The sequence below is a fragment of the Natrix helvetica genome (assembly GCF_964273705.1).
Source record: "Natrix helvetica genome assembly, chromosome: 4".
Lineage (NCBI taxonomy): Eukaryota > Metazoa > Chordata > Lepidosauria > Squamata > Natricidae > Natrix > Natrix helvetica.
In genome coordinates, this window is record NC_138550.1 from 4,587,489 (window position 1) to 4,608,167 (window position 20,679).

The window sequence follows — 20,679 nt, forward strand, 5'->3', positions numbered from 1 at the left end:
GGCAGATTAATCACTATGCTTTAATTATGTTCAATTCTTAACAATGAAAATACATCCTGCATATCGGATATTTACATTACGATTCATAACAGTAGCAAAATCACAGCTATGAAGTAGCACCGAAAATAATTTTATGGTTGGGGGGTCACCACCACATGAGGAACTGTATTAAAGGGTCGCGGCATCGGGAAGGTTGAGAACCCCTGGCTTACAGCATACAGTAATATCACCAGGGGAGGCACCCATTTATTTATTTTAATAAATGTCGGAAAATATTACATTCGGGGCTCCCAAGTTCTTTGCGTAAACACCAATCCCCCTGGAGGTCGCACGAAAGCACCTTTGACAGGGAGACGTTTCTGTCTCAAGAGAATCGCACGCAACATCTCTTCCCGTTTATTCCACTGTCCCCACATAACCCCCCCACCCCAAAAGGAAAGGTACATTCTGCGATCAGTCTATTCCAGGGGTCTCCAACCTGGGCAACTTTTAAGACTTGCGGACTTCAACTCCCAGAGTTCCTCAGCCAGCTTTGCTTCTGGGAGTTCAATCCTGCAAGCCTTAACGTTGCCAAGGTTGGAGACCCCTGGCCTAGATGCCAGGGCAGCCGTGCTCTTTCTCAACGTGACACTTGGTAATCTTGACATCAAGACCACCGCCTCTCTTCAAGATTGAAATTGAGGAACCCCGATACCGGGTTTGATGATTTTGGTCTCTCATTTCCCTGTCATGTCAAAAAAGCCGCTAAAAGAAAAGCTCTCTCGCATCCTACCTGTGTTTCCCCCGAAAATAAGACCCTGTCTTATATTTTTTCACCACCAAAAAAGGGTGCATGATGGCAAACCTGCGGTATGCTCTACGGGCACCCTCGCCTCAGCTCAGCTCCACAGTGCATGCACAAGTGCCTGTCCCTGGCCAGCTGATTTTCGGGTCTCTGCTGCGCAAGCGAGGGCGCATGTGGAAGACGCATGAGGGGGGGTGCGGCACGCTCTCCTTGCATCCCATTTTTGGTCCCAGAAGGCTGCAGGCCCAAAACGGGACACTGGGTGTGTGCATACATCTATGGGAGGCAGGGGAGAGCAGGTGGGTTGCGCGCAAATGCACAGCGGGGGCATACACGAGGGTGTTGCGCGGACATCGCATTACGGGTGTGGGCACGCATGCTGTCGTGCGCGCTTTCAGCACGCCACCGCAAAAAGGTTAGCCATCACTACACTAGGTCTTATTTTCAGGGTGTGTATGTTCAGCCACTGACTTTCTGAGTAGGTCGTATTTTCGGGGCAACGCGGTAAAAGTTGAAAGAAAGGGGAAAAGCAGAGTGACCGAGAGACAGATTTTCCCCAATCAGACGCCTCCTCCAGATGTGTTGGAAATGCCCAACTGCAGAACTCTTGGCTGGGCAAGTTGGACCAAACCATTTTGCATTTCAGGAGGCTGCCAACCGACGGACCGTAGCAAAGTGGTGAGTGGCGACTTCTTTGACCACTTCCCTTTTCAAGCGGTTCCCTAAGCAGAGAAGGGAGCAGAGTTTTAACCTGGGAGGACTACAGGTCCTGTCTCCCACCAGAGGTCCACTCCGATGGTCTTTACGGATGCTCCATCAACTTCTGAAATCTCTTCTCTCGTCCCCCTGCCCTCCTCCCAAAAAGAGAAAACGATTTTGCAACGACAGCTTTCACCGTCTAGCAGGCTTGGGCATAATATAAACTTTGACCGGTTTGCCGAACAGGAGAGTCCCTTCGATGCTGCCCTCGGATGGGGGAAGAAGATCCGGGCTGTCTCCCCAGGTGGATCGCGAGAGCCCCACGGAGGCTTTGGTTCTGTCTGAACTGTAGGCCAGTAGAAGCCGAAGTTCGATTTGACAAGGTTCTGGAGCAAAGGAAGGGGGAAAAAGGGGGGAAAAGAGAGAAGGAAATTTCAAATCTGCCAAGTTTCAAAAAGCAACTAACATACAAGTAAGTCCTCAACTTACAACCATTCGTTTAGTGACCGTTCAAAGTTATATCACTACCCATCATCCAGGCCATTACAACAGAAAACAACAACGGACACACAGCCAGCACCAATGAGCATCAATCTACCAATCATGGTACAGCCACACATCCAATCAATCCACTTACTGAAACAAAGCCACACGCACCCCACCAAGATTTATAGAAAGACGGCAGCTCCGGCCATCGCATCCCACCCCGTTACAAGATCCTTTTGCACACATTGCAGCATCCCCGTGGGTCAGGTGATCGAAATCCAGAGGCTTGGCAACTGGCATGTACCTAAACAGTTGCAGTGTCCCAGGGTCAAGTAATCACCTTTTGCGACCTTCTGGCTAGCGAAATCTATGAGGAAGCCAGATTCACTTAACAACCGTGTTATTAACAGCTCAGGTGATTCATTCAACCACTGTGTCAAGAAAGGTTGCAAAATGGGGCAAAACTGCCTTGACAAATTTCTCAATTAATGACACACATTTTCTGGCTCAATTGTGGTCATAAGCTGAGGACTACCGTCTATGTACATAAACAATTCTTTTGAACCCTGAGAAATTGCCAGATGAAACTTAAGTTACATAGAATTATTCCTGGAGATCAAAAGAAGCACTAAAGCAAAGTCTCCCCTACCTGTCCAGGCAGTATGTGAGAGATAGACCTGAGTAATTAATCGGTGTCTTCCTGGACCAGGGTTTCTAAAATCTGCCGGTTTCGGGTGGATCACCTGGGACTGACCGTCAGGATACATGATCTAGAAGAAAAGAGAGACTCAAAGTGATTGTCTCTTCTCAATCCTCAACCCTTAAATCATCAATGAAACAATGCATTCAAATTTCGCAGCTACTAAGACTGTTGGCCGGGCAGGGACAAAAACAGCCGGGGAAATGATTGAAGCCGGGGAAACGGGTCCCTTGTCAGTCAACAGGAGTGCTGATTTACTACCGGCTTATCAGAAACTCGGGAGCCAAAGACTTGGCAGCACAAGGAAACAACAGCCAATGACGGAATAGCCGGCCATCAACACCCCAATTAAACAACTAAAAAGACACACACAACCAGGCTCCAAATAAATACCACACATAGAATAGTTCAAAGCACACATTCTGGTGAAAGAGAAATTTCCTGAGGATGGGCTCCAGCACGAATCCAAAAGCTCGGACAGCTAAACCTCTGATCCCCGTGACCGACCCTGATTGGACCCTGCAATGAAGCAATTCCTGCTTGTCCCACATCCCTCTGACATTTTTTTTTCCAGCTCAGTCATTCTATTTTGACACACCCTTTATGAAGAACTAGCTGATAACCCGCCGTTGCTCGGGCATTTATAGATGTCGAAGCGTTTGTCTGAGAAGGAGCCATTGAGAGGGGCCTTTCTTTCCTACTCCCATGCCCATCATCCCTGCCCTCTCCCTTTCCCCTCCCATGCACTCCTCTTTCCCGCCCCGTCTACGATCCTGGCACTTTGCCCCAAATCCATCAGGCGCTTCTCCATTGGTCCACTGGAGGGCGAACGAGACAGCTGGCTTTCTAGAGGAAGCTGGGAAGGAACTGACATCACAAACAATTGTTGCTCTAGGACGCTGCACTCGCTGTCCTTAACGGCCCATGCTCTCCCTTCTCTCTCCCATGACATCACGAACAATTGCCACTCTAGGACGCCGCACTTGCTCTCCTTAGCGGGCCAGGCGTTCCAGAGTTATGCTGGAACACAGACACACACACAAAAAAAGCCCATGCAACCTCATTACAATAGTCTTTGCTGGCTGTGGAATTCTGGGAGTTGTAGTCCACACATCTTCAAGGGGCTGAGGTGGAGAAACACCGGTGTGCACCCCAAAGACGGTTGGCTGACCGTGAATTGGAGACAAAAAGGTGGGAAAATTGAGTCCTTGTTCTAACCCAGCACGGTGGCCTTCACGGCTCAATTCCCCTCACCTGAACCTTCACTGTGCTTTGTGGATCTTGCACGTGTTCCAGAGTGGCGTCCACATCCAGAGCGACGACTAAGCCGGACGTGAAGCGCAAGGGATTGTCCGACTCTCCCGTGGGCTCAATAATGGTGGCAGTGGCTCGGTGGATCTGGTGCAAGAAATGGGGTAAATCAACCTACGTTTCTTGAGACAAAGCAAATCCCTTTTCCAATCCCCGACATGACCTCGCACAGGTTGTCCTCAACTTTCGAACCCTTCGTTTAGTGACTGTTCAGAGTTACAACGGGACTGAAAAAAAGGAACCGAGGGCCGTTTCCCACACTTACGACCTGCAAGCATTCCCGTGGTCCCTTTAATCAAAATTTTGGTGCTTGGCAATGGACTCGTATTTATGACGGCCACAGTGTCCCAGATCCACCTTTTGTGACCTTCTGACAAGCAAAGTCAACGGGGGAAGCTTACTTCACAACTGCACGGATTCACTTAACGACGGTGGCAGGAAAGAGCATAAAATGGTTTCAGCATTCACTTCATCCCTGCCTCGCTTAGCAACAGACATCTGGAGCTCAATTGTGGCGGTTGAGTCAAGGACAGCTTCCACCCGTTAGCCTTTTGCAAAACTTAAAAAAACCTGGGATGCTAAATGCCCCTGGGGATCTGTTTCCTGGCGATATTGTTAACAGGTTTCACTTATTCTGGCCATGTCACGCGGGGGAATTCACTGGAGAAAGCAGTTATGTTGGGAAGAGTTAGTGGTAAAAGAAAATCAGAGAGCACGATGGCATCAAAGCTGACACCAGCTTTTTTCTGTGCTCTTAATGCTTTCTATTTCTGTTATTAGTCGAAAATATCTTATAATTGTAGGATGAGTTCTGAATTGAAAGCCACCCAGAGTCATTTACTGAGATGGGCAGCTATAGAAATTGAATGAATGAATATATTTATGAATGAATGAATATATTTATGAATGAATGAATATATTTATGGATGGATGAATATATTTATGAACGAATGAATATATGAATGAATGAATGAATGAATGAATGTATGAATGAATATATTTATGAATGAATGAATATATTTATGGATGGATGAATGAATTTATGAATGAGTGACTTTATGAATGACTTTATGGACTTTATGAATGAATGAATTTATGAATGAATGTGTTTATGAATGAATGAATCTCACCTTCTCTGGCAATGGAAGGCGAAGGAAATTGCTCTGTCTCAAAGTCACCCGGAGGATCTTGACTACCTCTGAAGGCTTAGAAGTGACCAACCTGGGCATCAGGTCAAGAAGCTTATCCACAAAGCTGCCTTGCATGTGAGGCAGCTCAGAAATAAAACACCTGTGAGAGGATGGGAGAACAGAGAAGTCGAGGCACAGCAACACAGAGGCACAAGAAAATGGCTATTAACAACGGCTTTTTTTAAAAAAAAAAAAACAACCCGGAAATATACGGTCAAGAATAGAAAACGATTGTTAAAAATAATGAAGGAATGAAAGAATACATGTATGACTAACAGTGTTGTGGCCTGCCAGTGGCCAGCGAAGCTGTCAGCAGATTTGGATAGTGAGGAGGTTGGGGAGGAACCTGGGCCAGTCCTGGAGTCTGGGGAAGGCTCTGATGAGGGCTCTGTGTTAAGAGGCAGAGAGGGGGCCAGAGCCGTATGCCAGTTATCAGCTGCCTTCGGAGTCGGACATCAGTGGGGCAAAAGAACAGCTGGAGCCTGTTCCCAGGGTGCGCATGTACAGAGTTGCCAGGAGAAGGGAAAAGCTAAGGAACAAGGGTCGACTTGCGAGTAAAGCCACAGGCGGACGATGAATGGCCCCTCCCAGAGGAAATAAAAAAGGAGTGAAAGGGGAGTGGAGTTTGCAGGAGACCATTAGTTCAATTCATTTGGGTGAAGATCTGTTCTTGACTTCTTGCCAAATAATTGTCTGCTACAGCGTGGCATTTGGAAGATATCGTCCTGGCAGCTCTCCAAGCCTGATAAAAGTCTCTAGTTTGTGAAATCTCATGAAAGATTGTTGTCCGGGACTTTGCTGGAGAGGAATTCCCTTTCACCGAAATAAAAGGGGTTTTATTGGGACGAGGAGTTCGGCTTTGTGCTTTTGGGAAGCTTAGGTCAGAACAAAAAGGAACATGAGAAGAAAATCGAGAATAAGATCAAATTATTGATAACTATAACTAATAACTAATTATTACCTTTCTGAGAGTAGGGTTACGTCTATGTGTCTGTGTGTAACAAATGCTTGTGTCAACCCTGACAACTTGTGGATGCAAAAGAGATGGAAAACTGAGACAAGGGCAACCTTATGACAAAGAGGCAAGCACCTGGTGTGCACCTGAGCAATATCTAACCAGACAATACACACCTTTGAAAACAGTCCACTTCCTGCAAAAATTTCTCGCATATCCCGAGCGGTTCCACCCTGTGAGAAAAGATACAAAGTCCAGTTTAGACATCTTTATTGTGGCCGGTTACAAGTCACTTCCGGACCAAGAAATCAGACAGATTATTCTACAGGAAAGTGGGAAAGGAAGTGATACAAAACTAATTTCCATTCCAATTCTTACTTAACCATCAATTCAGTGCAAGGCGCTTGGTAAATCGCTTTGGAACGTACATCAAATTTGAAATTTGGGGGAGGGGGTGGGTGGGATTTGCCTTGAAAAAGTGCCATCCACATCATTACTGTAAGAAATGACCAGACTGAGGGATGAGTCAAATGTGTCATAAGTTATGAGTCCCTTCGCACCCACAAGCGATCTAAATCCAGCCCTCTGTGACTTCCTTATTTACTGCCCAATTGCTTTAACTGTTAGTAGTTCAGATTCTTGTACAGAGTTTAAGCTTGCAATAAATCTTCAGACCTCTTTCAACTGCCTGGCTCTCCCCATTTCCATAGGCATGTGACAATTACGACCAACAATCATTCAAAGTTACAATAGTGCTGAACAAATGCCGAATATAACTAGTGTTTCAGAGTTACGGCTACCTCAACAGCCTACGGTCGTGGGATTGTGATCTGGGCCCTTGGCAATCAGTTTGCATTTACTATTAGGTGCCGAAAACTCTCTGATCACATAATCATCATTTGCAATGTTTTCTACCGGCTTCCCCAGAAAGTCAATGGTGAAGCCGGCAGGAAAGCTTGCAAATAATTGTAGTATGTTTCCACCCTCTGTGCATTATTCCCCAGTTGCTTTGTCCTCATGCCAGCCATTTGCACGAAACCCGCAGACACTTCCCAACCTGGGTGGCACTTCCCGCGTATGCCATACACCCTCCCCAACAGGCACCTCTTGGGCAACATCTAACCATGCAACATCTCTCGCACCCTGCCCCATGTCCTCCCCAACCCGTGGGGTGCCTCTCACACACATCCCGATGTGACATTCCCAACCTTCATCTGCATCTTTGCGTATCCTCTCCTCGCTCCCTCCCCTCTTTGGCAGTAGCCACTGACCTACCTACTCTGGGACTTGCGAATTCCTGCCAGCTGGGGACCAGTGACTTTGATTGTGGGAAGTCAGCAGGAAGATGCTTCTCCTGCCAACTGTGGGATTCCGTTAAGGATGGCGAATGGGATGGCCGGCGTTGCCGTCATTAAGCAAAATGGTTGCAATTTACAACCGCATCACTTAGCGATGGAAATTCCAGTCCCATTTGTCATCGTTAGTCAAGGATTATCTGTAAAACTTCCCTGTTTATGGATTTGGTCACTAAGAATAATAGAATAAAGAAGTTGGGAGGGACCTTGGAGGTCTTCTATCTAGTCCAGGCAGGAAACCCTATACTATTTCAGACAAATGGCTATCCAATCACCTCTTAAAAATCTCCGGCGTTGGAGAATTTTCTGAAGGCAAGTCGTTTCACTGATTAATTGTTCTCATCGTCAGGAAATTTCTCCTAAATTCTAAGTTCTATTCTGTTCCTATTCTATTTTATTATGTTCCTGTTTCAATTCCAATTCTTATTCTTCATTGGTTGTTGTCCTGCCTTCAGGTGCTTCGGAAGAGTCAACACCAACCTGACAGCACATAACCACTTTACAAGGCCTTGGTAAGGCCACACTTGGAATACTTGCATTCAGTTCTGGTCGCCACAATGTAGAAAAGATGTGGAGACTCTAGAAAGAGTGCAGAGAAGAGCAACAAAGAGGATTAGGGGACTGGAGGCTAAAACATACAAAGAACGGTTGCAGGAACTGGGTATGTCTAGTTTAATGAAAAAAAGGACTAGGAGAGACATGATAGCAGTCTTCCAATATCTCAGGGGTTGCCACAAAGAAGAGGGAGTCAAACTACATTCTCCAAGGCACCTGAGGGTAGAACAAGAAGCAATGGGTGGAAACTAATCAAGGAGAGAAGCAACCTACAACTGAGGAGAAACTTCCTGACAGTCAGAACAATTAATCAATGGAACAGAAGTTGCCTCCAGAAGTTGTGAATGCCCCAACACTGGAAGTCTTTAAGAAGATGTTGGATAGCCATTTGTCTGAAACGGTATAGGGTTTCCTGCCTAGGCAGGGGGTTGGACTAGAAGACCTCTAAGGTCCCTTCCAATTCTGCTATTGTATTGTATTATTGTTTTGTATTATTGTATTGTATTATTGTATTGTATTGTATTATTGCATTGTATTGTATTATTGTATTGTATTGTGTTGTGTTGTATTAAATCCATCGATCCAAAGCTTTTTGAAGTTATACGAGCCGACTGTAGTCAGCAACTGAATTGATTTTTCTGCTGATTTCTCTCTCCAGTGATCCCGGCATCCCCCAAAGTCCCAGAAAGCCCCCTTACCCTCTCGTCGTCCGTACGGTGACAATCAGCTGCAGAGCCTTGGCCTGTAGCCTCATGTGGTGGATAATGACCACTTGCCCATGCTCCACGTTGCTGTACATGAATTCCATCTTGTACGTTTCTTCCATAATCTAGACGAGAAGGGACTGTTTTTTAAAATTCTGACAGGTTCCCGGGGGGGGGGGGGGGACACTACCGAAAGACGGTTTCACTTGGGAAATGGTGTGTTGACTAGTTCAACCCACAATGGCTGAAGCAACCGCACAGTGTAACGCAATCCAAGCAATGATCAAGAACCTCTTATACAATTTATACAATAGCAGACTTGGGACCTTGGAGGTCTTCTAGTCCAACCCCCTGCCTAGGCAGGAAACCCTATACCGTTTCAGACAGATGGCTATCCAACATCTTCTTAAAGACTTCCAGTGTTGGGGCATTCACGACTTCTGGAGGCAAGTAGTTCCACTGATTAATTGTTCTAACTGTCAGGAAATTTCTCCTCAGTTCTAAGTTGCTTCTCTCCTTGGTTAGTTTCCACCCATTGCTTCTTGTTCTACACTCAGGTGCCTTGGAGAATAGTTTGACTCCCTCTTCTTTGTGGCAACCCCTGAGATATTGGAAGACTTCTATCATGTCTCCCCTAGTCCTTCTTTCTATTAAACTAGACATGCCCAGTTCCTGCAACTGTTCTTCATATGTTTTAGCCTCCAGTCCCCTAATCCTCTTTGTCGCTCTTCTCTGCACTCTTTCCAGAGTCTCAATGTCTTTTCTACATCGTGGCGACCAAAACTTGATGCCGTATTCCAAGTGTGGCCTTACCAAGGCCTTATAAAGTGGTATTAACCCTTCACGTGATCTTGATTCTCTCCCTCTGTTGATGCAGCCTAGAAGTGTGTTGGCTTTTTTGGCAGCTGCTGCCCACGGCTGGCTCATATTTAAATGGTTGTCCACTAGGACTCCAAGATCCCTTTCACAGTTACTACTATTGAGCAAGGTACCACCTATACTGTACCTGTGCGTTCCGTTTTTCTTGCCTAAATGTAGAACCTTCTTAACCTCTGTTGCAAACCACCCCAAAGTCCCTTAGGTGAGATGGGTGGTATAGAAATTAGATATGGTAAATAGGCAGACCGATGGACGGACGGACAGACAAATAGAGGTAGGTAGGAAGGTGGAAGAGAGAGGGAGGGAGGGAGGGGAGAGATAGACAGCATTGAAAAAAGTAACTAATGACCGGTCCTCCCTTTTATAACCATCACAGCATACCCACAGTCGTCGGATCAAATCAACTAATGACCGTGTGATTCTCTTCACAACGGCAGGGATTCCCTTCAGAACCATGGGAAAAAGAGATGGTAAAATCGGTCAGAACTCACTGAGCAACCGCCTGGCTTAGCAACAGAAATTCCGGTCCCCACCAAAGACTCAACTCGGAGCTACAAATGGAGGGGCTCCAAAATTGGAGCTTTTGTTCTTGGGTTTCCTACCACCCCAGAGCCAATGATTCCCAGCCCAAACAGCTCTCTGCTCCCATCCAGTGGCTCCCTCTTCCCACCCCACAAGATAACATTCGTTCTGTGCGAAGGTGGAGAGATGCAAAATCCGGCCCGTTTGTTGGTCTGCCGATTACTACCAGTAGAACGCCCCCAAAAGTGATTCGTTTCAGATGAAAACACTTAAGATTAAATATGAGCGATGTAAAAGGACATAAGGGCCCAGGGGAGGAGGAGCAGGTGAGATTTGTTAAATAAGTGTTGAAACACCCCTTGTGTGTGTGTGTCTGTGTGTGTTCCAGTATAACTCTGGAACGCCTGGCCCGTTAAGGAAAGCGAGTGCAGTGTTCTAGAGCGGCAATTGTTTGTGATGTCATGGGAGGGAGAAGGGAGAGCCTGGGCCGTTAAGAAGAGTGAGTGCGGCGTCCTAGAGCAGTAATTATGTGTGAGCTTCCTCTGGGAAGCCAGCTGTGACTTTCGCCCTCCAGTGGACCAATGGAGAAGCACCTGATGGATTTGGGGCAAGGTGCCAAGGCGGAAAAGAGGACCGCATGGGAGGGGGAAGGGAGAGGGCAGGAATGATGGGCAAGGGAGTACGGGGAAAGGAAGGCCCCCGTCAGACAATGGCTTCGATGTCTATAAATACCCAAGCAATTCTGAGTCATCAGCAAATTATATATAAAGTGAATTGACCTGTTCCCTGAGCGCTTATGGATGTTATAGAAAAAGGTATTAAAATTAAAAAAAAAGAAAAATGATTTGTTTCTGGCTAACGATGTAACCAAAACGGTGGCCTCATTTCGGCAGTTGAAAGGTTTGAGCTGGACATGAAATAAATAAATACATAAATAAATAAATAGCCCACCCGCCCCACCTTCCCACCGGCCATACCTGCCGAGCTGCAGCCAAGGCCAAAGCGTTCTGTTTGACGTAAAGGGGAGCTGCCACGTTCCAGAGTTTTTCCTGCAGAGCCTGAAAAATAAAACGAGACCCAGAGGTTTTTTTTCCCCCACAACGGATCTCGCGTAGGGGACGTTGTCACTTGCAACAACCTTGTGTGATGGAACGGTCTGGATCTCCCAGGTGAGGGGCCAAGGGGAACTTGGACTGCACGTCGGGAAGGTTGATTCTTGGATCTGTCAATGGAGATTCTCGGTCATCCAAGCCATGGTTGTCCCAAAGGTGCTTTTTTTTTTTCAAGAGACAACTGGATTTTCTTTGAAGACGTTTCGCTTCTCATCCAAGAAGCTTCTTCAGCTCTGGCTGGACGGTGGGGAACGGAAGGATTTATATTTCTTGCGGTCATCTGGTCCTTCACACTCCCTCTGAAAGTCGCTGAGGCCTTAGAGGACAACATAGGACGGGGGTCGGCAACCCTCCCTCCTGCAGGTCCCTGCCAACCCGATCAGGTGACCTGCTCTCCGCCCCGAGACACTAGCCCTGTCACTGCGTTTTTTGTTTGCCAGCTGTGCTTAAACTCAAAGACATACGGTAGACTGACCTGACTCTTATCACTAAACTCACTAGGCATGTCCACATTCTTTTCCACATCATTCTTCTTTGTTCGCCCACCAAGAAGGTAGGCAGGAACACTGCCAAAAATGTAATCATCAGCTAGTAAGTTTTGTTTTCTTTTTCTTTACAATAAAATGTGTTTCTTAGAATATATCTCGGGTTTATTTTTCTTAATTATGAAGTATACTTCAAGGAAAAACCACGGTTCATCCTTCATTGAATACAATTACCCCAGGATGGGGAACAGGACTGAATTTACACTCTGACAAGCCCAACCTGACTATGGCCAATGCCAACCTCGTAAACAACCAGGGCTGGTGGGGTGGGAATGGCATCGGGGAGGAGGGCACGACAGAAAGGGGGACAGATCCACAGCTGAGGAGTGAGCACAAGCCGCCGCCACGGCTTGGCCGAAGACACTCCTTCTCCTCACGTGACCCCCTGGCCGGCTGCTACGGGGCCGGGAGGGAGAGCCCAAGCAGGGATACCCTCCTCAAACAAGGGAGTTGACCACGCCCACCCAGGTTTTGTGGCTCCGGGTGTTTTTCTTCTTCTGGGAAACAGGTCCAAATGGCTCTTTTGAGTGTTTAAGGTTGCCGACCCCTGACGTAGGAGAACAAACCCATCAGGACAAGATTCAGCAGTCCATATCTTCATTCTTTGGAAGCCCATTCTTTGGAAGACAGCAAAATCCACATTTTGAACAGAGAGGTCCTCGGGTTTGAAAGTGGGATCAAAGAGGCCACCTATGTCAAAATTGAACAGCTCTCTCTTCACACAGGGGGAGGGATAGGACATCGTCTATCTCCAGTCTACAACAGGGTCCTTTCAGCAGTTCCAAGAAGGCTCCACACCAATTTGCACCACTCGGGTGACCCTGAGGACACAGAGAAACCTCCAAGTGGCCTCAAGGACCCTCTCAAAGGATGCAAATGACCAGCTGTCTGCAAGGACGATAAATCCTTCCCTTCCCCACCATCCAGTCAGAGCTGAAGAAGCTTCTCGGATAAGAAGCAAAACATCTTCAAAAGAAAAAGAAAAACCCCAGAAAGTCCTGTTGCTTCCTGAAAAATCACCTTTGGGACAACCCTCACCTGGATGACTGAGAATCTCTACAGACTTTTTAGCTATAAAATTTGGGATGAAGACCCTTGGAATGGTTGTGGGAGAAGGAATGGATTTTTAAAGGGAAAAAATTGCAGACTACAGGAACCATTTGCACCACTCAGGGGACCTTAAGGACACAGAGAAACCTCCAAGTGGCTTCAAGGACCCTCTAAAAGGATGCAAATGACCAGCTTTCTCTGCAAGGAGTATCAATCCTCCCATTCCCCACCATCCTGTCAGAGCTGAAGAAGCTTCTTGGATGAGAAGCGAAACATCTTCAAAAGAAAAAAAACAAGACAGTCCAGTTGCCTCTTGAAAAAAGCACCTTTGGGACAACCCTCCACCTGGATGACTGAGAATCTCTACAGACTTTTTAGCTATAAAATATGGGATGAAGACCCTTGGAATGGTTGTGGGAGTAGGAATGGATTCCCAGAGGGAAAAATTGCAGACTACAGGAAGTATTTGCACCACTCAGGTGACCCTGAAGACACAGAGAAACCTCCAAGTGGCCTCAAGGGCCCTCTAAAAGGATGCAAATGACCAGCTGTCTGCAAGGAATATCAATCCTTCCATTCCCTGCCCTCCAGTCAGAGCTGAAGAAGCTTCTTGGATCAGAAGTGAAACGTCTTCAAAAGAAAAAAACAAGACAGTCCAGTTGCCTCTTGAAAAAAAAGCTCCTTTGGGATAACCCTGACCTGGAAGACGGAGAATCTCCATAGATGGACTGAAAGGGAATGGCTGGCTCCACGTGATTTCCTAGCTTATGCCAAGGGTAAGGAACCACACACAGAGCGGTTATAAATGCATACCTTAATGAGGAGGAGCTGGCAGCGTAGGTAAGCGGCAGAGAAGTCAGCCAGGCCAGCTAAGTCAGACTGCAATTCTCCAAACCTCTGGAGGTCCCTGGGGCCAAAAAAGGTAAAGATATAAAGGAATCCCTGCTGGTTTGCCGCATTAAAGCTCGAGATCTGAAATACGATTGAATTGCATCACTATTCGAGGAGACCTTGTCAGTGCACTCTGAAGTGGGTTTGTCTGTGAGAACGCTGGCCTTAAATAGCTTCTCACGTGATGCAAAGTAGCATTGTGTTGTTTCCCCCATCCAGTCGCGTCTGACTCTCAGAGGTAATGCTCATCTCCGTTTCTCATCCGACAGAGCCAGCGTCGTCCAAAGACAATTTCTGTGGCCAGCACCATAGTCAAAGGTGCACAGAACGTTGTTACCTTCCCACCGAGGTGGTACCTATTCATCTACTCGCCTTTGCAGGCTTGCAGACTGATGGGAGGGGGGAGGGGCAGAAGCTGGAGCGAGGAACGGGAGATCACCCTGTCCCATAGCGATCGGGTCTCGAACCGGGCCTGTCAACTTTCCAGCTGACAAGCTCAGTGTCTTTAACCGCTGAGTCACTCTGCCCCCTTTACTCTACTAGTCATAGCCGACTTTATGGGGCCGGTGATCATCTCTGTTTCTAGGCTACTGTATTGTGTTCCCGCCGACAGCCTGCGGAGCTGGCAGCAGAGTCGGACAGGGAGGAGGTTGGGGAGGAACATGGGCCAGTCCTGGAGTCTGAGGAAGGCTCAGACGAGGCTCTGAGTCAGAGGCAGAGAGGGGGACAGGGCCATCTGGGAGTTATGTACTGCCTCCGGAGCCTCCAGAGTTGGACAGCAGCAAGGCAGAGGAACAGGGGGAGCCTGTTCCCAGTGCGCGCATGAGCAGAGCTGCCAAGACAAGAACAGTTAAAACAGACGGGACGACTCGGGAGTAAGGTTTGGAGGTGATCGGCCCCTCCCATAGGAGATAAAGGAGGAGCAAAGGCGTGTGAGCCTTTGCAGGAAGCAACTTGGTTGGAGGGGGCAAGGTGGGGACTGGCAGGTGGGCAGGGTTACATTCAGTGTATAAGAGGCACCCAAATTTTTGCCCTCGTTTAGGGAAGGGGGAAGTGTGTCTTATACTCTGAAAAATATGGTACTTTGGGACACAAACCCACACTGCTGAATACGGCTGGCCTACATAAGGGCTTGCAGGCTAAGAAATAGAAAACTAGGCAGAGAATTCAGGGGATGCCACCAAATTGGGTGGAGGTAACCAGCCCACCCCCCCACTCCTCTCTCTCGTTTCCCAAAGCCAGTACCGAATGGTGAATTCCAGCAGCTCCTGAGTGCCCTGGGGCTCCAGGTGCTGAAGGCTGAAAACTCTTTCCAGGCTCTGCTGCAGAAATTCCTGAGAAGGGTCTTCTTGGAGGGTTAGGCTGGCAGGCCCGGAAGAAGAGGCCGTCTTTTCCCCAGGCAGCTACGTGTGAAGTGAAAAGAAAAAAAAGAAAGAAACCAGAAATGAAAGAGAAGAAGGGAAGAGAAGTGGGGAAATGGGAAAAAGGGAAGGGAAAGAGAAGGGGAAAAGGAGAGGAAAAGAAAAAGGGAAGGGAGAAGGGGAAGGGAAATGGGAGGGAAAGGGAAAGAGAAGGAAAGGAAGAGAGAGAGAAGAGAAAGGAAAGGAAGAGAGGGGGAAGAAAAGGAAGGAAAGGAAGAGAGAGGGATGGGAAGGAAGGAAAGAAGAGAGGAAGGGAAAGGAAGAGAGAGGGAAGGGAAAGATACAGTCAGTTTCCAACACATGTGCCCTGCAATGAGTTTTTTTTTCCCCTTTGGAAGTGCTGGTTTCTCATTTAGGACACCTTAAAGTTGCCATGTTTGAGAAAAACACACATGCTAAGGACTGTCCAAATACGATTTGCCTTCCCCATGGGCAACCCGGAGGCTGTGGGTGACACCTCCCCCTCCCCCCAGCTCACCACATATGTGGCTTCTAGGACCTTCCAGAAACAGGCAGCTAGTGTGTTCCATCTTTCACATGAGAAGTCGAGGACTTATACTAACTTGCATTTGTACCTTTATAAATTTGTATTTTTAAACGTTGCCTCTGTCAACTCGTCAAAGCGCTCTCATGCCTGCTGCGCGTTCGTCCCAACGACTTACCCTCAAAGGCGGCACAAGGTGCCAGAGACTGTCCCGAAGGTAGGCGTAGTGCCGGAAGGTGTGGTCGGAGAAGAGCGCCGGCATCGTTGGGCAGGATTTCGCCGCGTTGAAAATAAGAACCAAGACTGCGATATCTGTGCCGCAGGTTAAGGAAGGGGAGAAGAACTAGAATTCACAATCTCCTGGCAATTGGCCCAAAGTCACCCAGCTAGTTTTCATGCCTAAGGCAGAACTAGAATTCACAGTCTCCTGGCAATTGGCCCAAAGTCACCCAGCTAGTTTTCATGGCTAAGGCAGAACTAGAATTCACAGTCTCCTGGTGACTGGCCCAAAGTCACCCAGCTAGTTTTCATGGCTAAGGCAGAACTAGAATTCAGTCTCCTGGCAATTGGCCCAAAGTCACCCAGCTATTTTTCATGGCTAAGGCAGAACTAGAATTCACAGTCTCCTGGTGATTGGCCCAAAGTCCTCTAGCTGGCTTTCTGGCTTAAAGAAGCAAGCAAATCCCCATTTGTCAACTAAATGGAGGTTAGAATACAGCTGCAATTTTACGGATGCTTCTCTTTTCACAATACCCCAGGAAACCACAACTGGCGCAAAAGGTGATTTGCGTGCTCATTGCAACTCAAACTTTCTGTCCTGCCAGCTGCTTGCAAACCACAAGCAGTTTTGTGCCCTAAATCTGAATTCCTCTGGAGCAGGGGTGTCAAACTCAAGGCCCGTGGGCCACGTACGGCCTACGACGCGGATGGATCTGGCCCGCAGTACTGTCCTGGAAAATGTTAAGGGGCCTGCTCGCGTGGCTTCAGCCTGGTCTACCCAGTGCAAAGAGGAAACATGCCAGCAGTTTGGGGGAGTGGCGTCAAGCTGGCCACAGACACCCGGTGTCAGGCCTGGAAGTCATTTTTTACATTGGGCCTTCAGGCCTGCCACATTTTTCTGCTGTGGGAAAACTGGAGGGGGGATTATATGGAGTCTGGGTGATATATAGTCAAAATAACCTTCTTTTCTCAGAGAGTCAAGGACACCTTGACCTAGGACAGGTGGTTTAGCATGTCCTTCATGACGGGAAGCGGTTAGGTGTTCTCCACACTAACAGCATTAATTCCACGAAAATCAGCGCAAAGCCTCATCCCTCCATCTGTTTTTCCCTAAGAAGACTCGGAGATTTGAGCCTCCTCAAAGTTCCATGTCATTAGAGATGTCATATTCGCACATCTGGGGAAAACCCGAATCTGAAAGCTTCCAGGTTTTCCCCATCCATAAGAAAGTCCAAGTCCCTGCCCAACAGCCACATGTCCGTCACATGATCCAATCAGGCACCGTCCAAAACTGGAGATGCCTCCCAGTTGCCCCATTGCAGTTGAAGGGCAAGGCGTCCTTGACTCTCTGAGAAAGGAATGTTATTTTGACTATACTCCATATAATCCCCCCTCCTGTTTTCACACAGCAGAAAAATGGGGCAGACTTGAAGGCCCAATGCAAAAGATGGCTTTCAGGCCTGACACCCAGTTGGCCACACCCGCTCAGTCAGCCATGCCCCCCCATCAGGTCAACCACAGCCCTGATGCGGCCAGCAGTGGGATTCAGCCAGTTCAGACTGGTTTGGGCGAACTGGATGTTAATTTTAATCTGGTTCGCCAAACCGGTAGTTACAAGGACCGGCTGACCCTACCCACTCCACTCCTCCCAGGAGTCTCCATCATGCCATCATGCCAGGTAAGTGCAGGGCCTGTGTGGAGGCTCTGGGAGGGCGAAAAACAGGCCTCCCAGAAACACCGGAAGTACCAGAAGTCTGGAAACAGGCCCATTTCCGTCTTCTGGAGGGCCTCCAGAGTCCGAGGGAAGCTGTTTTCGCCCTCCTGGAGGCTTGAGGAAAGCCTCCGGAGCCTGGGGAGTGGGAAAAATGGACCTCCCAGAAGTACTGGAAGTCCAGAAATGAGTTCGTTTCTGGTCTCTGGAGCCCAGGGGAGGCCGTTTTCGCCTCCCGGAGGCTCAAGTAAAGCCTCCGAAGCCTTGGAAGGGTGAAAATGCCACGCGCCCCCCGCCACGATGGTGTGGGAACTCGACTAGGCCACGCCCCCATGGTCACGCTCACCCAGCAAACAGGCAGAGAACCGGTTGCTAACATTTTTCAATCCCACCCCTGGATGCGGCCCTCAATGAAATTGAGTTTGACACCCCTGCACCCCGGCATCACATCCAGAGCAGGTGTCTGGGGAGGAAAGGATACAAGCTGGATCATCCATGTCTGGTTCGGGGGTGTCAAAGAAAGGATGGGTCCCCAACAATTCGGGGACGAGTGGGAGCACCAGAGTGGGGTGCCTGCCTCCCAGAAACTTCAAGCACCTGAAAAATACACAAGATTCAAAGCAGAGAAGGTTCCCTTTTAATGTCATCAAACAGCAAACTCTCTTAGGACTTAGGATCTTTTTATTAAAAAGGCTACAGCATTTATTTACCAACAGTTAGAACACAGGTAGCCCTAACTTACAACTGTTCCTTTAGTGACCGTTCAACATCAAGCAAAGTCAACGGGGGAGTGAGATTCACTTAACAACCGTGTTGTTAATTTAATATCTGCAGTGGTTCCCTTAGAAAGAAGGTTGTAAAACAGGGCGAGACTCACTTAACACTTATCTAGCTTAGCAACGTAAATTTTGGGCTCAGTTACAGTCCTAAGCCGAGGACTGCCTGTGTAAAGTTTTACTTTAAACAAAAATGGGTACAATAATTATTTATGAACGATTGGGAGATACTAAATTAGATGTTTCAGAGTAAGAAGAAAATTAGAGCAAAAGAAATTTAACTGGATAAATATCTGTTTTAGTATTTGTAGTCCCATTGTTACAAATGTACAACTTCAATTAGAATAGAATAGAATAGAATAGAATAGAATAGAATAGAATAGAATAGAATAGAATAACAGAGTTGGAAGGGACCTTGGAGGGCTTCTAGTCCAACCCCCTGCTCAGTCAGGAGACCCTATACCATTTCAGACAAATGACTATCCAACATCTTCTTAAAGACTTCCAGTGTTGGGGCATTCACAACTTCTGGAGGCAACTTCTGTTCCACTGGTTAATTGTTCTAACTGTCAGGAAGTTTCTCCTCAGTTCTAAATTGCTTCTCTCCTTGATTAGTTTCCACCCATTGCTTCTTGTCCTGAGGGTAGGACAAGAAGCAATGGGTGGAAACTAATCAAAGAAGAGACTATTCTCTTCTTTGGAGAATAACCTGACTCCCTCTTCTTTGTGGCAATCCCTGAGATGCCACAGGAAGCTCATTCTTCGTCTTCTTGTGCCATATCCCTCATCCAACGTTGGCGATCATGTTTGCAATCCTATTTTTATCAACAGCTACACGAAAAAATGCTGATGAATTTCGTCCAAACCACTCCCTTAGATTTTGAAGCCACGATGTCCTTCTTCTGCCTGGACCTCGTTTGCCTTCAATTTTTCCCTGGTGGATTAAGTGAAGGATGCCGTATTTTCCCGGGTGTCACATCGCGTGTCCGAAATATTCTAACTTTCAAGGAACCTCATAAAGGGACGCGAAACTCACGTTAACAACTGTCTCGCTTCCCGAGGGGAAACGTGGGTCTTGCTTGCAGCTGTAAGTCAAGGACTCCTGCATTCTAATTTTTTAGGGGGCGAAGAAAGACTTACTTCCAGATGGAGTCCCTGTCCGTCGGATACTTGGCGAGGTTTTTGAGCAGCTCCGCCAAGGCGAGATGGATGCCTTCCTTGGTTGTGACGTTGGTGCAACACAGCAGCTCGTGCAGAGCTTCCCTGATATCGCGGGAGGAGTCCTAAAGCAACAGATGGAGAGATTCAAATGGCGGAGTGGTGGACAGCCTCTGCGTTTTAAAATCAACCACCCACAGTAAAGGAAGAAGCGGTCAAGAAACACTTTTCTTCTGAGGAGAGGCTGCCTGTCAGGCCTGCAGCCTTATTCCTTTTGGAACTTTTGTTCAGCAGATATATTCTCATCGTGCCGAGAGAGAGAAATATCTCCCTCCACCTAGGATCGAACTCACAGCCTCCTGATTGTGACGCCAGAGCTCTACCTCTTGGCCACCGTATCACTCTTTCTCAATCATAGCAGTGGTGGGTTCTGACCGGTACGACCCAGTACGGCCATACCAGTAGTAGCCGGGAGCAGCTGACAGCGTTCCCGCACGGTGGCTCGTTTGGCCCAGCCGCCTGCCCGCATTCTATACCTGTTTTTAAAGCTACCGGCCAACTGCAAACGAGCAGACAGCGTGCGTCACCTGCGCAAGCTCCAACAAGCAGCTGGGTGTTGCGGGGACGGTGAAGTGCGCAAGCAGCGCGCATGCACTAACAGGACGTGCGGCCCCGTGAGCAGCATACTTATAGCGACAGGGAGAGGAACCCACCACTGGATCATAGCAATGTTCCCGGTGGAATCAAACGATAGCGAATCAATCAACCAAAGGAAGCTCAAATATTGAAGAAGGACCAGGGGGTTGCGGGAGGAGAAAACATCCTTGCCTCCAAGACGCCCAGCACCGTGTCCAGCTGATCCTCGCGCAGAGCGATGTTGTTGGAAATCTTCCTCATGGTGTGGATCGACCGCAGCCTGACTTCCTCGATCTCGTCGTTAAACATGTCGACCAGGAAATCAAGGCACTTCTCGGCAAAAGAGGGTGAGGACTGGGCCAGCATGCAGAGGGCTTCCACAGCCGCAATCCGGACCTCTGGGGAAAAAAAGATCAAGGCTGTGAGATGGAAAAAAAAGGAAACGCCAGAATTCTCTCTTTTGAGAGGCCGTAAGACGGGCAGCCCCATTTCAAATTTCTTCCCCTCCCCCTTATCGAGTTTTTTGAAAAAAAGTT

The 20,679-nt window shown here is 47.9% G+C and overlaps 1 protein-coding gene across 2 annotated transcripts in view; it reads right to left on the reverse strand.

Moving 5' to 3' along the window:
* The window catches only part of INTS4 (integrator complex subunit 4), a 36,808-nt gene continuing 16,129 nt past the window's right edge, over window positions 1-20,679 (reverse strand). For both annotated transcript variants that reach the window (XM_081953260.1, XM_081953259.1), the window contains exons 11-23: window positions 20,336-20,541; window positions 19,490-19,632; window positions 18,055-18,170; window positions 15,822-15,955; window positions 14,984-15,141; window positions 13,661-13,754; window positions 11,118-11,198; window positions 8,734-8,864; window positions 6,302-6,358; window positions 5,111-5,270; window positions 3,924-4,067; window positions 2,619-2,739; window positions 1-1,869 (exon numbers count right to left, since the gene is read on the reverse strand). In XM_081953260.1, coding sequence (XP_081809386.1) covers window positions 1,676-1,869; window positions 2,619-2,739; window positions 3,924-4,067; window positions 5,111-5,270; window positions 6,302-6,358; window positions 8,734-8,864; window positions 11,118-11,198; window positions 13,661-13,754; window positions 14,984-15,141; window positions 15,822-15,955; window positions 18,055-18,170; window positions 19,490-19,632; window positions 20,336-20,541 — 1,739 coding nt within the window. In that variant the 3' untranslated portion in view covers window positions 1-1,675. The remainder of the gene's footprint in view (window positions 1,870-2,618; window positions 2,740-3,923; window positions 4,068-5,110; window positions 5,271-6,301; window positions 6,359-8,733; window positions 8,865-11,117; window positions 11,199-13,660; window positions 13,755-14,983; window positions 15,142-15,821; window positions 15,956-18,054; window positions 18,171-19,489; window positions 19,633-20,335; window positions 20,542-20,679) is intronic.